Below are 14687 nucleotides of genomic sequence, written 5' to 3' on the forward strand. Positions count from 1 at the left end.
TGTGAGCTGGAAAAATGGTTAGATTCAAAATCTATGCCAGAGCAACACCCAGAAGGAATGAATATAGGCATCAGTATGCTGTTATTTCCACTGAAACATTAAGATGGCAGCACCTTTGTGGTGCCAAAATGATCCTAGTCAAAGGACAGATGGAGAGAAACTGTAGACTGCAAAATATTATTCCACAAAAACAACAAACATCCAATTTCAATAAAATTCAAATGCATAACAGACTTGGATGCTCCTCATAAATTAAGAAGTATTTTATAACTCAAAATGTTTTGGGGTACCAGGGACACCCAACAGAGTGAGGACATAATCTCAAGTGAAAACAATGAAAATACAATAGCAAGAATGAGTCACACAGGAGATTATGCATGAAGGAAATGGGAATGACGGAGCTGGGCGAGAAAAATAGGGTTCCCGGGCTGGGGAGACGGGGTCGCTGGGTTGGTGAGATGGGGTGGGGAGACAGGGGTGCCGGGCAGGGGATACAGGGTGGGTGGGGGAGGGGAGGGACAGGGAGACGGGGTCGCTGGGTTGATGAGACAGGCGGGGGATACGGGGTGGGTGGGAGAGGGGAGGGACGATCGGGGTCGCTGGGTTGGTGAGATGGGGTGAGGATACAGGAGTGCCGAGCAGGGGATACGGAGTGGGTGGGGGAAGGGAGGGACAGGGAAACGGGGTCGCTGGGTTGGTAAGATGGGGTGAGGATACAGGGGTGCCGGGTGGGGGACACGGGTGTGCCGGGCCGGGGAAAAGGGAAAAGGGGGTGCCGAGCCAGGGATATATGGGCTCATTTCCTCTCCTGGTTTCTCCTCATTCCCTTGCTTGTTGTTAACACCTACTACTCAACTGGCTAACCATCATTACATTGCCTTTTTTGGTCTCTGTCTCCTCACTCTTCCATGAGCCTCAATTCTAGATATAAAAAAAAAGAAAAGTTTGGCACTCCTTTGATCTGCAAGCTTAATCGAAAAAGAACAAGCCTCACCAGAGCTATAGATGCTATTTCAACAGAATTTATATTGGTCAATCACTGGTAGCTGATGTGGCTATTAAATGGAGACATATAAACAATTAAGCTTTTACAAAGATATTTATTGACAAAAAGTCTATTATTGGGGTGTCAAGGAGCAGCACGCATGTCAGGTGGATGTTTACTGAAGAGAAAACAAATAGCACAAAAAAAGAAATTGAATATTTTCATGGTGGAATTGTCCACAGCTGTGCAGTGCACATAAATGAGTGCTACCTATAGCCGCACCAAGATAGATGAAGTCGAAGTGCCTTCACTCGGAGTATGATGCTCTTCAGTCATTTCTGTGGTGCATGTTTGGACTGCAGCATCCTGCCAGTGATAAAAACCACTTGTACCGATATGGCACACTGCAAATAACACACCAGGAGGAAAGGAAATGGATGACACCCCAAAACTGATGTAATCATGGTATTGAATCCCTTCAGGACTAAAGGATTCATGCATAAAAGGTATATGAAATAATTCAATGTATAAAATGTGCATGAATTAATAAGCAAATAACTAAGTAAATAAATAAATAAATAAATAAGTATCTTCTTCTTTCGGCTGCTCCCGTTAGGGGTCGCCACAGCGGATCATCCGTATGATCCGCATAGTGATTTGGCACATGTTTTACACCAGATGCCCTACCTGACGCAACCCTAGTCACCTCTTACGACACAGGGATATGGTACACCTATTTTAACCGGGGTATACACCGGCCCAGTACACTGGTACTCATTTCGCCGACCTCGGAAGGATGACAGGCTGAGTCAACCCACTGGTGTATTAATTCAGTGGCCCAACGGGGCTTGAACTCAGGATCTTTTGGATCCCAAGCCGTTGCCCTAACCACTGCGCCAACACCAGGTTTAAATAAATAAATAAGTATATATATATATATATATATATATATATATATATATATATATATATATATATATATATATATATATAATAACATAAACAAGAACTGAATTAGCAACAATTGGTTTTCAATTGTAAGTGTCTGCAATTTCAGGTAATTATTGAATAAATTTAGTAAGTGAGGCTTTATCATGCTGTACCCAAATATAAATAAATAAACGATTGATGAAAATCAATACCTGAAGGCCCTGTTTTGCTTTTTGTTTGTGTCGCTTTGGTCTGTCCATGCAGCTTTTCACTCTCACTAGACAAATGAATTGCCGACCCACAATCTTCACTCCCTCTTGGGTGCTCGGCCCCCCAAATATGGCTCGAAGCTCCAGCAGTATGAATTCCGTGTGTCTTGTCGAGTTCCATGGGCTCCTCTTCTTCATCCTCCTCATCCTCTTCCTCCTCCTGATGCTGGTTCTGCTTATCTTCGGTGGTGATTTCACTCTTCGCTTTGGATGACGTTTGCAGAAACCCTCTTGATGCCGAAGACCAAAGCTTTTCTGGTTGTTCGCGATTCTGAGACACCGGTTCTTCTGCCCGCTTGACCATTCCATTCTCCACTTCATTCACAACCTCCCGATGGGTACTCGACACCATTTTAACAGGTGGCTCAACATAAGGAACTGAAGTCTCCCCCGGGCTCGCAGTAATCTCATTACCGATGCTTTGACGACTGTCGTCACTTGGGACTCCACCACTGACCACGGAGAGGGGTTGCGAACCACTCAATGCTGCAGCACAGACAAGGCCATCACTACCAAATAAACTGGATACATGAAACAACAAAATAACAGAAACAGATAAAAATGATTTTTTGTTATTTGGGGTCTATAACAAACAGCCGAGAAACTACTTACCTTGGCATTTCCTGAACGCAATTGTAACGGATTACATTTTTAAGGCTGAATAATGACTTCAATAATATTTAGGTCTGTAAAATATTTTAAAATATTACAAATGACTGTACAAAGGAAAACAATGCTGATGGGATGGACATTCTTAAAGTATTTACTAAAGGAAAAAAGGTCAAATAATCACAAGAAAAACCTTCTTGCTGAAGTGGAATGATCAAATCATTTTCTTTTTATGAAATGTATTTGACTTTCACCAATATTATAACATTAGATATGAATAGGAAAATGCCTTGCCTTGAGACAGTTAATGTAAAAATTAAATGTAGAACAAAAAATTGAAGAAGTAGTAGTAGAAGAAGTATCAGAAGAAGTATCAGAAGAAGCAGAAGAGAAAAGCATCATAGCCCCTCTACACTCACTCTTACACGATACTAGATTTTGCAACAAAAAGTGAGACAAGTGTCAAGGCAATCTACCAATTGGGGTGCTGTGTCGTGGTGCTGGCAGAGGGGTACTCGCAGTGGGAGCCTGACCACTCTCTGTGTCCTTGGGTAGACTGAAATGAAGAGCAGATTCTGCAGGGTGTGACGAGTGGCATAGAAGGGGTGGAGAGTGCAATAACATGAAGGAACATTGATGCATAAAGCCATCTGAAGATCTTAAAAATAAATAAAATATATATGGCAGGGTGCACAGATGTTACCATCTTGAAAGGTTTTGAACTATCATTAACTCAAGCACTTATTAACAACAGGAAACACTGCAAAGGCAAAAGGCAGGTTAACAAAGAAATAGAACGTTTCTGCACGAATTTCAGAATGCATTGAAATGGAATGGTGAATGGGTTGATAAATAGATAAGTACTGTGCGTGCATCACCACAAGAGTGACCAGGTCTGAGGAAAGAAAAAAACGGGACACTCAAGATGGGTCAAGCAGGCTGCTGTAGGCCCCATTGTCATTATGCGATTGTAAGCCCCACTATGAATGTACGGTACATGTTATTGTGAGAAGTGCACCTTTGTACGTTTCAATTTGTATATTCGTATCTTTTAAAATGTAGGATTTTTTTTTAACCTCTGCCACCAAAGGTGGATGGAGGTTATGTTTTCACCCCTGTCTGTCTGTTTGTTTGTGAGCAGGATATCTCACAAAGTTGTACAATGATTTGGATGGCATTTGTTGAACAGATTTGGATGACATTTGGTGTGTGACAAGGATGAATTCACAGTATTCGATTTTGAATATCCAAATTCAGATTAGGATGCGAGATTTAAATTTTTTTAAAGTGATTCTTCACCATTAAGAGATTAGGGCCAAAAGCGATATTAGTATGAACGTATTTAGTAATGGTTACACCACTCCCATGATGCCATTGCTGGGTTTTTGACAGCGGCTTGTCCATATTGATGGTATACTGTTGCCATGATGCAGGCATAAGCATCTGCACCGCATGTCCCATTTCCTTTTTCAAATATTGCTCATAGCACTGTGCTGAAACAAAAAAAACCCAATATGAAATGGGATGCTGGAAGTTTGGGGTAAAAAAAACAACAAAAAAACAATTCAACGATCGTGTAAAACATGGGACACCTAGTCAGCCTGATCACGTATGGCCTTTACCAGTAGATATATAATGGGTGGTTTCCCCTTTACTTTGAAGGCAAATGCATTGGAAGGCTGAATACCCACTTCAAAGGTAAGTGAATTACGCCATTCAAAAAAGTGTAGTGTGGGAAAAGAAGCACATTTAAGGGAGAAAATATAAGATAATGTTCAAGGGTTGTGAAAGCAGGGAATCACTTTGCCGTACCACTCGACGAAGTGGAGGAAGAGTGCAGCTGGTTCAAGGTTTCTGACTCGGAGGGAGGTTGTTCTGCCACCGGTGTGAGTGGCTGATTATCCTTGGCCAAAGTCGGTTGTTTTTGATGAACCGAGTCCAGACTCTTTGGACAACTAGGATCAGCAGCTCTATCAACCTGAGCCAGCATGTGCTGCTGATCTCTCTCGACAGAAGATACATTGAGTGACTCTGAGGTGACATTGCTTGCGGGATTATCATCTTTATGTAAAACGAATGCGTCTTTAGATGTCTGCGATTTCGGTCGTAACTTTGAGTTATTTTGGTTATTGAAATCCACATCGTCCATGCCCTCACTGGATGAAGAAGTTAGGGTTGGAGCATTTTCTTTAAGTGACCATTGAGCTGGTTGTGCCTCCTTGGTCGAGGCTGCTAACAACGAATCTTTTTGAGCACCTGCTCCTGATGTTAAAGCTCCATCGTTTTCTTTGCTGAAATCCTGTGCTCTTTGTAAATTGCCCCTGGTCATGTCACGTGTGATCTCACCCTCAACTGCTTTCTTTCTGCCAATGTTTGCATTGTTGTCTCTTGGTGAGAAGGATTGGCTTAAGCACTCTGGTTGAGACTGAGACAAAAAGAGGCAAAGTTCAACATCTTCTTCTACTGATACTTCAGTCTCCATAGGTTCACCCACATTCTGCTGAATTGCAGCATCGTCAGATATTGCTTTTGCATTCAAATTGTTCTCCTCATCTTCACCTTCAATGTACACTTCTTGGCCTTTTGAAAACGTGTCCACTTTAGCACTCTGTGCCTCAGCCGAACCTTCCTGAGCTTCGAGAGACGTCGTCAATTCAGAAAGTGATCCCTTTTTGGAAAGATCTCTGCTAACCCCCAGATCTGTCACACTGTATTCTCCTACGATGATTACAGAACTGTCGCTTGCAAAAGAATCATGCTCTTTTGCATTCCTACTTGAATCCTCTGCTTGGATGGAATCTGAAAGGGCTTTACATCCTGTCCCACCTGATTTACTATAACCCGATTCTTGTTCACTTTGGGGCGACTGCTCGAATCTCACAGAAGAGCGACTTACTTCTTCAGATTTATCCCCTTCAATCTGAGTTTCATGATCTTCCTCAGCAGCCTCAGCAGCCTCATCTTCCTCATTTGGTATTACTGAGGCAAGTGAATTCTCAGATGACAGATGAAGATTTAGTGATGCCTCCTTGGGTGACTGATTTTCTAATTCAGCTTCCATTTTGTGTTTCTGAAAACTGTGTGAAAAACGATGCTGTTGCAAAACACCTGGCTCCAAAATTGGTTTCAACAAAACGTCCCCTTTTGTACCACCCTCAGATAACTGACCATCTGGAAATAATACTGAATTAGTGTCCTTCCGCAAGCTTGGCTGTTCATGACTAGATTCTTCAGGAGATAGACAGAGGTTTAGGTGAGGTCCTTGGGTGGTCTTCGCATGTTCAATATCTTCCTTCGCAGCTATTGGCTCTGGTTCGCAGGGTGTTGGAAGGAAAACGTCCTGCCAAGGCACGAGTCAACAATCAAAGCGAAAGTTATATAAACCAGAAACACAAACAAGGGTAAAAAAATCGTGTATGGTATTTTGACACACTTTTTACATTGTGGCACATCTTTGACAACATTGCGACAAAAACAATACAATCAAGATAAATTGTGGTGAAAACATTTACTTTCTGGCGGCATATCAAGTGAATATGGAATGTGCAAGGAGGTAGGACAGTAACGATCAAGATAGCTCACATGTGATAGTTCAGGCTCTGAGTGTGCCACGCAGGTTGTTGTAAGTGCACAGGCAGCGGTGGGAGTGGGACTGACCAGTTCACAGGCCTCGGTAGATTTTACCGGCTGCTCAGCAATATTAAGAGAGGCAACAAGATAAGGTTCTGTCTCCATTGTTTCCACAGCATCAGGCCCAAAGTCACCAGATATAGTATGGGACACAGATTCCTGAACATCCATTGGTTCCTCATTGTCTGAGGCAAAGGAACATGATGTACTGTCTGTTGTATATACTGTAATGTACCACACAATAAATGTCCCCCTCTGCCCCAACCACAACCCTGGTGGTGAATCTGAAGGAGGGTGTTACTGCAATATTTGCCTCACAGCAAAGAAAGTCTTTCAATTAGTAATGTAGAAGACAATTGATTAAAGCAGAAAATAGAACATAATCTATGCAAAATCAACATATATTTGCCAATTGTGTTAAAGTTGACAAATTCCTTGTGACCATGTTTTTCGACTACCCAACAATCACATAAATATTTCAGCAGATTTCAGCCGATATATGGTTCTTTTGTAAAGGTGAACAGCTCGTCGTGGCAACATGAGTACTCCGTATAGTGAATAAGATGGATGAACAACAACACAGGATACTCCACATTTCCGTTAATTTGCTCTAATTTACATTTCTGTTCACAGGAAGCTCCTGACAGAATCATTGAAGTGGTCAAAATGCTTTAAACATTTGAATGTACATATTTATTAGAATGAATCAAAATCATAGACATCTATTTTTCATTATATAACCAGACTCAGTGGCATTAGGGGTCAAGTGCCTGCGAGGAGTTTGGGAGGTTGGTGGTTGGAATCTGACACCCAGCAGTCATTCCAAAGATCTTAAAAATGGTATGTGCTGCTTCTTTGCTCACTGCCCAGCATTGAAAGGATAGAGTATGGACAAGATCCTTTAGCATGCATTTATGGAGAGCAAGAAATTGATTTGGAATTGCCCCCCCCCACCTCCCCCAAGTGCAGAGAGAAAAGGAGGAGGAGATTGGGACCATATTCTGTGTAGAGCGTTGGTGCTGCTTAAGCAGTCTCCTTGGCTATCATATGTTGACAGAAAAAGGAGAGAAAAGAAACATCATAAAGATGTTGTCATGGGTATCAAGAGTGCCCTTGTAAGTTACGTCATTCCTCTCCCAAACTCGAACGGCTGTGTTTGGCTCAAGTCAAGTCCGGCGTTGTCACATGTATTTGTCTGCAATGTGTAAGCCTGATTTGTTACAGCTCCTCTCCAAGTTCAATAAAGAAGAGGTAAAATTGCAAATTGATGAAGTAAATGTAGTGCAGTAAGCGCTGATGTCCTAAATACATGTGAGTGATGGACGATTGGCCGGCAACCGGTCAAAATCATCCGTGAAAAGAAAATAAAGAGGGCAAAAAAGGGACCAAATCGCGAGTGCCAGGGTACCCCAGAGAGGCATGGGTTCCAGGGAAGCCCGGAGAGGCGTGGGTGCCAGGGAAGCCCAGAGAGGCGTGGGTGCCAGGGAAGCCCAGAGAGGCGTGGGTGCCAGGGAAGCCCAGAGAGGTGTTTGCACCCCCAAATCATAGCTTTGAAAGGGTTACACTCTTGTCAGCAAAAGCGGTACAATTAAATGTCACATAATCTTGCTGAATTCCAGTGAAGAAATTAAAGGCTGATTCTAAGCTAAGGTTACGATTTCTAACTTATAAAATTATGACTGAATACCACCATCTTCTTTATAGGTTGATCATAAACATTGCGCACTTGCACGATGGCGGATTCCTCTCGACGCAGTGTGGCTCACTCACTTTGGACCAGGTTACAGTCTCAAGGGACTCTAAACCTCGTCGTACCTGTAACTGACCGGTGGGTGGTGCATAAATTCAGATGTGTGATATCAATGTTTTATAAGTTTGTATGTGAATGTTTGACAGTGCACAAGTGGCACCCGGTGGTGTCAACGGCCAAAATGTTGGTAACCCATGCATGTCTGTGACTTTTGAAATAACACCCCTTTTTAACGGAGCCTTGAGAAATTTTAACCCCGCTTTTCCATAAAAACGCGATTTTTGGATTTCCTTAAACTGTCCCCTTTTTCACAAAGATGAGGAGGATAAAACATTGACCCCATTTTTTTTTGCAAAATCAAAGGGTTTTATCGCAGTGCGGGTTCCAATCATGGTGCTGAGCGCAACTTTTTTTGACTTCACAGCCATGACCAAAAAAACCTAGCCGTTTTCTTAGATTCGCATCCCCAATTGTGTGCAAAAAACCGTACAAAAACACAAAACCACTTACTTGACTCAGCACTCTTTCAGGCTACAAAATGAAGTTAAAAAAGGCAGTTGATATAATTGATCAACACCATTGCAACATGTTGAAGTTTACTAAAAACGTTTTTTCATTCTGTAATCAGTTAAATTACCAAGGTTCATAATCTGGCTGTGGAAATGTTGATGATGTGTGGAAATCTGGCTGTGGAATGTTGATGAAGAAGATGCAGCAGCTCTTGAGTTGTAGGCATTTGGAGATGGAGCAATAATGTCTTCATAAATGCTGCAGGATAGAGAAACATGACAGTGATTGTAGCAGCTATTAAAATTAATACCTGGGTTAAAGCACTTGATATAACCTGAACACATTTGAACTGTGCGACTCCAGGTTCAAATCACAACCACTGCAGATTTATCCATATAAATGGAAGACTCGTGTCTGTTAAGGTGGACAAGAAAATCAATAGATCTCACAGCTTATCATGAGCAAAATGCAAACGAGTCTGCAAAATTTTTTCGAGTGTACAACAACGAAAAAGGAAGTTCTCAGAACTTGGCAACAGTAAAGGTGGCGACGACAACGCACCTTTGCACGTAGGATGAGCTTTGATTACATCTGAGTGATGGGCACAGAATTTACAGTGCGGGTGTACCACGTAAGATTTATGTGCGTCTTCGTCGTAGTCCTCTTTTATTCCAAAAACTGAGTCAGTTAATTGCCTCAACTTATAATGGTCGACATATGGACACCAAATTTCCTTTCGCCATGCCTGTAAATTTTGCCATGCCCACACATGTAGAGATTACTGGTTTCCTGCCGTTGAATACCAATGAAGCCCAGTGAAAGGAAAATGGCAGATCAAAAGTAGCTGAACGAGTCCGAAGAATGGGGGTGACAACATGCGCGCATAAAACACAATGACCATTTAATACAAAATATTTTTCAGAATGTTTTGTCTACTTTGGGAATGCTATTAATTTGATATATTGTATCCAAAAAATTCCTCATCGGAATGACTGATCCAAATCTCGATTGGTCAAATGACATACGGGCTTGAGCTTGAACACTAATATTACAGAATTAAATGGGATCACTCTAGTGTGGTCTCCAACAAGGCCGTTCTCTCACAGCGGGACGAACATAGTCAGGAAATTTGGAAGTGGGATTCAACATCAAGGCTCAGAGACCCCGTGCAGCTTTCTCATGCATCAATCGTTCTCACCGACCCGCTGCTTTTCAGAATGGCTGCCGTCCCCTTCGGTTACATACATGAGGCTCGACGTCCGTTCCTCACGACCAAACGAAAGAGCCAAAGGCCAGAGTCTTGCTTCACCACGTGAACCAAAATCGCCTCAGCACGAATACGATCATCATGCCGGCCTCTTCATGCGTCGAAGGAAAGTCATTTTCACGTGCCCTGGTCTTTCACGCCATTTCCGTGCTATGTTCTCGTCTCTTGACCGCGTGCGTCCTTTACTCCGCACTCAACCCCTCGTCACAATATTCTCGTGCATGGGCTCCTAATCTCCCACGATTACTGCACCACCAACCCTTCTTCATCGATGTCACGCCGAACCAAAGTCCTCCTCCGGGGCATGGCCTGTTCGCACTAAACCTGGTAAAGTGGGCCTCTACCTACTTGGTAATGTTATAAAAACGCAATTTCCATTGTTGGATTGCAATACAAAAACATAGGGAAAAGTCACAGTGGGGGCAATTACATACTGGGGAATTTTCCTTTATCCTTACCTAATTACCACCACATCACACCCCCCCCCCCTCCCCATGTGGTAACAGTAACACTTAAGCTTAGAGTCTCCCTACTTAATTACATTGAGTTGTCTTCTCCACTTCAACGGGCCAAGAAACTCTATTCAATCCTAACTTTCCTATGAAATTCCTCCATCTACCCCACAAGCATATATATATATATATATATATATATATATATATATATATATATATATATATATATATATATATATACACATATATATATATATATATACACATATATATGTATACACACAGTAGACTAGGCATAAGTCGTCACCATCGGGACTGAGAAAAAAGTGACGACTTAGACATGTGACGACTTACGCGTATGCGAACATTCATGATGACTGTGGGGTGAAGGATGAAGTCGCATGTGGTCTGGACACGTACGTGTGAGAGGGCGCAACAATCTCTAAGCCGTTTATTGTACCAAAAGGGAAACACAATGCTCGGGGCATAGGTGGGGGTTCATTGGTTAGTTGGAAAGTGATCAAGCAAAGATGGAATTCATGAATCACTTTATCAAAAGTAAAGATAATGAACAACTGTAAGACAACTCATATACCATCGGTGATGGTATATGACCATCGACAAATGTGGAATGAATGGCGGTTAGAATTCATTCATTGGAATGAATGTAGAATGAGTTTTCATATGGAATGAAAACTCATATACCATCGACAAATTACATGACACACAGTCATCGTGATGACTACCACTCAATACCTATGTGAAAGTGAGTGTGGTGATGTACAAAACAAGCCAATATAAAACCATGATCGGCTTTAACACTAAACTCGATCGATCCTTTACTCCTTCGCCAGAGACTGCATTGCGCAGCCTGTATACCTCTTCAGATCCATGTGGGACGGCGCGCTGACTGAGCTGAACGCAGCACCATTATAAATAGCCCGCGCATCACAATTCCATGAAATCGGGCTTCTCACGAGGCAGCAGTTCCATGTGACGAGTTAGACGTGGTAATTTACTTGAGTTTGCATTACGCGGGAACGGACAACATCTGATGACTTGGACGAAGTGACGACTTAGAGATGACGACTTACAGATTTTATTCAAAGTCTGTAAGTCGATTTAACATGAGATAAATTCGGGACTTTTTGACGCTGCCGACTTAGGCGAAGTGACGAGTTACACGCTGCCGACTTACGCCTCGTCTACTGTGTATATATATATATATATATATATATATATATATATATATATATATATATATATATATATATATATATATATATATATATCTACACTGTTGGACCCTGCTATTTGCGGGGGATACTTTCTTGGAAAATGCCGCAAATGTCGAATCCGTGGATGTTGCACATTGTTTCAGTGGGAAAAAGGGGATAGGTTCTCAGTGGGTCCTGATTCATAAGAGAGACTTTTTAAAGTTTTAAATCTTTTTGACAGTAAATGCACATGATTACAGTTTCATAAACTAGAGGGGGAGCACTCGGTGGAGTGCAAAACCTCTGCCGCCAATACTGCTGGGTCACTTAAGTGAATATGATATCCTATTCATTGTAGGTCAAAACGGATCAGACTCTACTGAACCACGATTGAATAAACGAAACTAGATCGACGCGCATGTAGAAATGCAAAAAAAAATTCAAATATTTTTCAAATAAAATCGAAATTTTTTTGAAAAAAAGTTGCAAAATTTTGTTGTTCTTTTCTCTAACAATTTTTTTTTTGGGTTGGAAATCACTTAAAACATGTAGAAATGCAAAAACAAAAATTCAAATATTTTTTCAAAATGGCCGCCATATTGGACTTTGGACCAAGTCCAAAATCTAATGGCATGATCCTTGGACCATACCTAATCCTCCCACCAAGTTTCGTCGAAATCCGTCCAGGAGTTTTTCCGTAATACTGTTCACAAACAAACAAACAAACAAACAAACAAACAGACAGGGGTGAAAACAGTAACCTCCGTCCATCTTCGATGGCGGAGGTTAAAAATGCACAAATAAAAAGAAGACAACACCAGGTACCGTTTCCAATGTTTATTGATGGAATGTGATTACAGTTTAAGCCTATTAAGAGTGATTAACCAACCATACCATCAGAGTTAAAAAAAAAACAACAAAAAACAAACAAACAAACAACAAAAGCAGGTACTGTTTCAAATTTTTATTTGCACAAACACACTCAACTTTTCAAATGATGATGATTTAAAATGCAATAAACTCAGTGGAGTCTTCTGGGGACAACGCAGGTGAGGGTGCTGATGAGTTGTTCACTGAAGGTGATGCAGGTGAGGACACTAAAGCGGGTGAGAGTGCTGATGAATCGCGCACTGAAGGGGAAGCAGGAGATATCGGATAAGCAGGAGATGCAGGATAGGCAGGAGAGTGTGCTGAAGCTCCTGAGGTGGAGGCACCGGGGCAGAAAAAATCCATGATCGAGAACTGACTGAAAGATTGCCGCAGGTTTTGATGTAGCTCATTGTATGGGAGCATCACATCATTCAACCCCTCTTGAACTTCAGGTAACGCTCCATGAGGGGATTGGCGTCTCGCAGCCTCTCGGTAATTGACTGCATGTCCTGCAGCATCTCACCCAGGAATGTAAGATTGGACTTCGACACCTCTTCCTCATCACTGCCCGCTTCATCCTCCTCCTTGGAAACCTTAGTAATGGCAGCCAACTCCTCCTCAGTGAGCAACTCGGCATGCGAGGCGATAAGAATAGTCAACTCCTCAGGCTCCATGTCGTTAAATCCATCCCCTCCCACCTGCTGTGCCAACACGACAATTTCATGCCTCTCCTCCGTGTTGTCGGAAAAGCCTGTAAAGTTCCTCACTGCCTGTGGCCACAGGTTGTGCCAGCAGGTGCTGATGATGGAGGCTCTCACCTCGTCCAGCAACTCTTTGATTGCGTTGATGCAGTGGGCTATGTTGAACTCCAACACTGGCCAACGGTGAGCTCTTGGTGATAGCTCTGGCTCTGAGTGTTCGAGACTACTTATCTCAGTTCGAGACTACTGCAGCGAAGTCCATCACATCCAAAATGCTGCATAAGGTTTGGTGGGTATAATGTGTTTTGAAAGTAGAGATTACCCCTTGGTCAAGTGGCTGGATCAAGGAGGTGGTGTTGGGCAGTAGGAAGATCACCTCAACGTTCAGACGAGGCATCTTCAGGTTCCCGGGGTGGCCAGGAGCATTGTCGATAAGCAGGAGAACCTTGAATGCAAGGTTTTGTTCTGCCAGGTACCTCTCCACCTGAGGGACAAAATAGTTATGGAGCCAGTAGATGAAAATTACTGCCATCACCCACACCTTCCTGTTGGCCCTCCAAAACACTGGAAGCGTGTACTTGTTCTTGCCCATGAGGGCATGTGGGTTCTTCAGCACACGCGGGTTCCTGAAACTTCAGCACGGCTTCAGCGCACTATTCATGAGGGATAAGATCCTGAAAAATGCCACGAATGTCGGGGCATTGTTGAAATTTTTTATTTTAAACATGGTCTTTGCTCGTGGAAGTGTGATTACACAGAACAAATCAGGACACAACATAACAAAGAAAACAACATGAGGAAAGGAAAAACAACAACATCAGGGCGGAGGGAGAAAATAGTCAGAGATGGACAAACAATGGATGCAGGTAACGATGAGGGGTAAGGGAGAACACAAGGGGTGGACAAGATGGATACATAAGCAAAACTGTATTTGACCAGTTTGTGATTTGTCAAGTTCTGAGGAGAGGGAGGAGGCTGTTGCCTGTCTTGTCAGAGGGATGAGAGATGTCACAGCAGAAAGTAGTCATCAGCAAAGAGACAGAGGATTTTCCAGTCATTGAGATTATTGATGAAGATTAGGAATAATATGGAGCTGAGAACACTGACTGCCTTGTTGTACTCCAGCCTTGACAGAGAAAGGGGATTAAAGGGTTCCATTGAGAGTGACACGTTGACTATGAGAGTAGAGGAAGTCAGTAATCCAACAGTGGAGTTGGCCTTGGATTCCATAGGCAGACAGTTTGTAGAGCAAGGCAGGATGCCAGACTGCATCAAAAGCTTGAGATATGTCCAGAGAAGGCCCTGATCTCATGTCTGACATTGAGGGCTTCCCTCCATTGTTGGGAGAGGAAATGCAGCATGTCCAAGGTAGAGTGACCAGGTCTGAATCCAAATTAATGATCTGAGATGAGGCTGTTGGAGAAAAGGAATGATTTTATGTAAGTGTGATGATTGATTCCATGACTTTGCTGATGATTGAAAGCACAGTAAACA

General features: G+C 42.5%; 1 protein-coding gene across 14 annotated transcripts in view; it reads right to left on the bottom strand.

The window, feature by feature from the left end:
- Positions 1-14687, bottom strand: part of TP53BP1 (tumor protein p53 binding protein 1) — an 80958-nt gene that overhangs the window by 43865 nt on the left and 22406 nt on the right. For all 14 annotated transcript variants that reach the window (XR_015049961.1, XR_015049962.1, XM_085848674.1 and 11 more), the window contains exons 7-12: positions 8811-8941; positions 6376-6608; positions 4606-6133; positions 3270-3368; positions 2128-2670; positions 1268-1389 (exon numbers count right to left, since the gene is read on the bottom strand). Coding sequence is in view for 12 of the 14 variants with exons in the window: in XM_085848674.1 (XP_085704800.1) it covers positions 1268-1389; positions 2128-2670; positions 3270-3368; positions 4606-6133; positions 6376-6608; positions 8811-8941 (2656 nt within the window). In the remaining 2 variants the exon portion in view is untranslated. The remainder of the gene's footprint in view (positions 1-1267; positions 1390-2127; positions 2671-3269; positions 3369-4605; positions 6134-6375; positions 6609-8810; positions 8942-14687) is intronic.

Source organism: Eptatretus burgeri, chromosome 12, assembly GCF_056783735.1.
Source record: "Eptatretus burgeri isolate ZD-2024b chromosome 12, Ebu_testis_v1, whole genome shotgun sequence".
NCBI classification, from domain to species: Eukaryota; Metazoa; Chordata; class Myxini; order Myxiniformes; family Myxinidae; genus Eptatretus; species Eptatretus burgeri.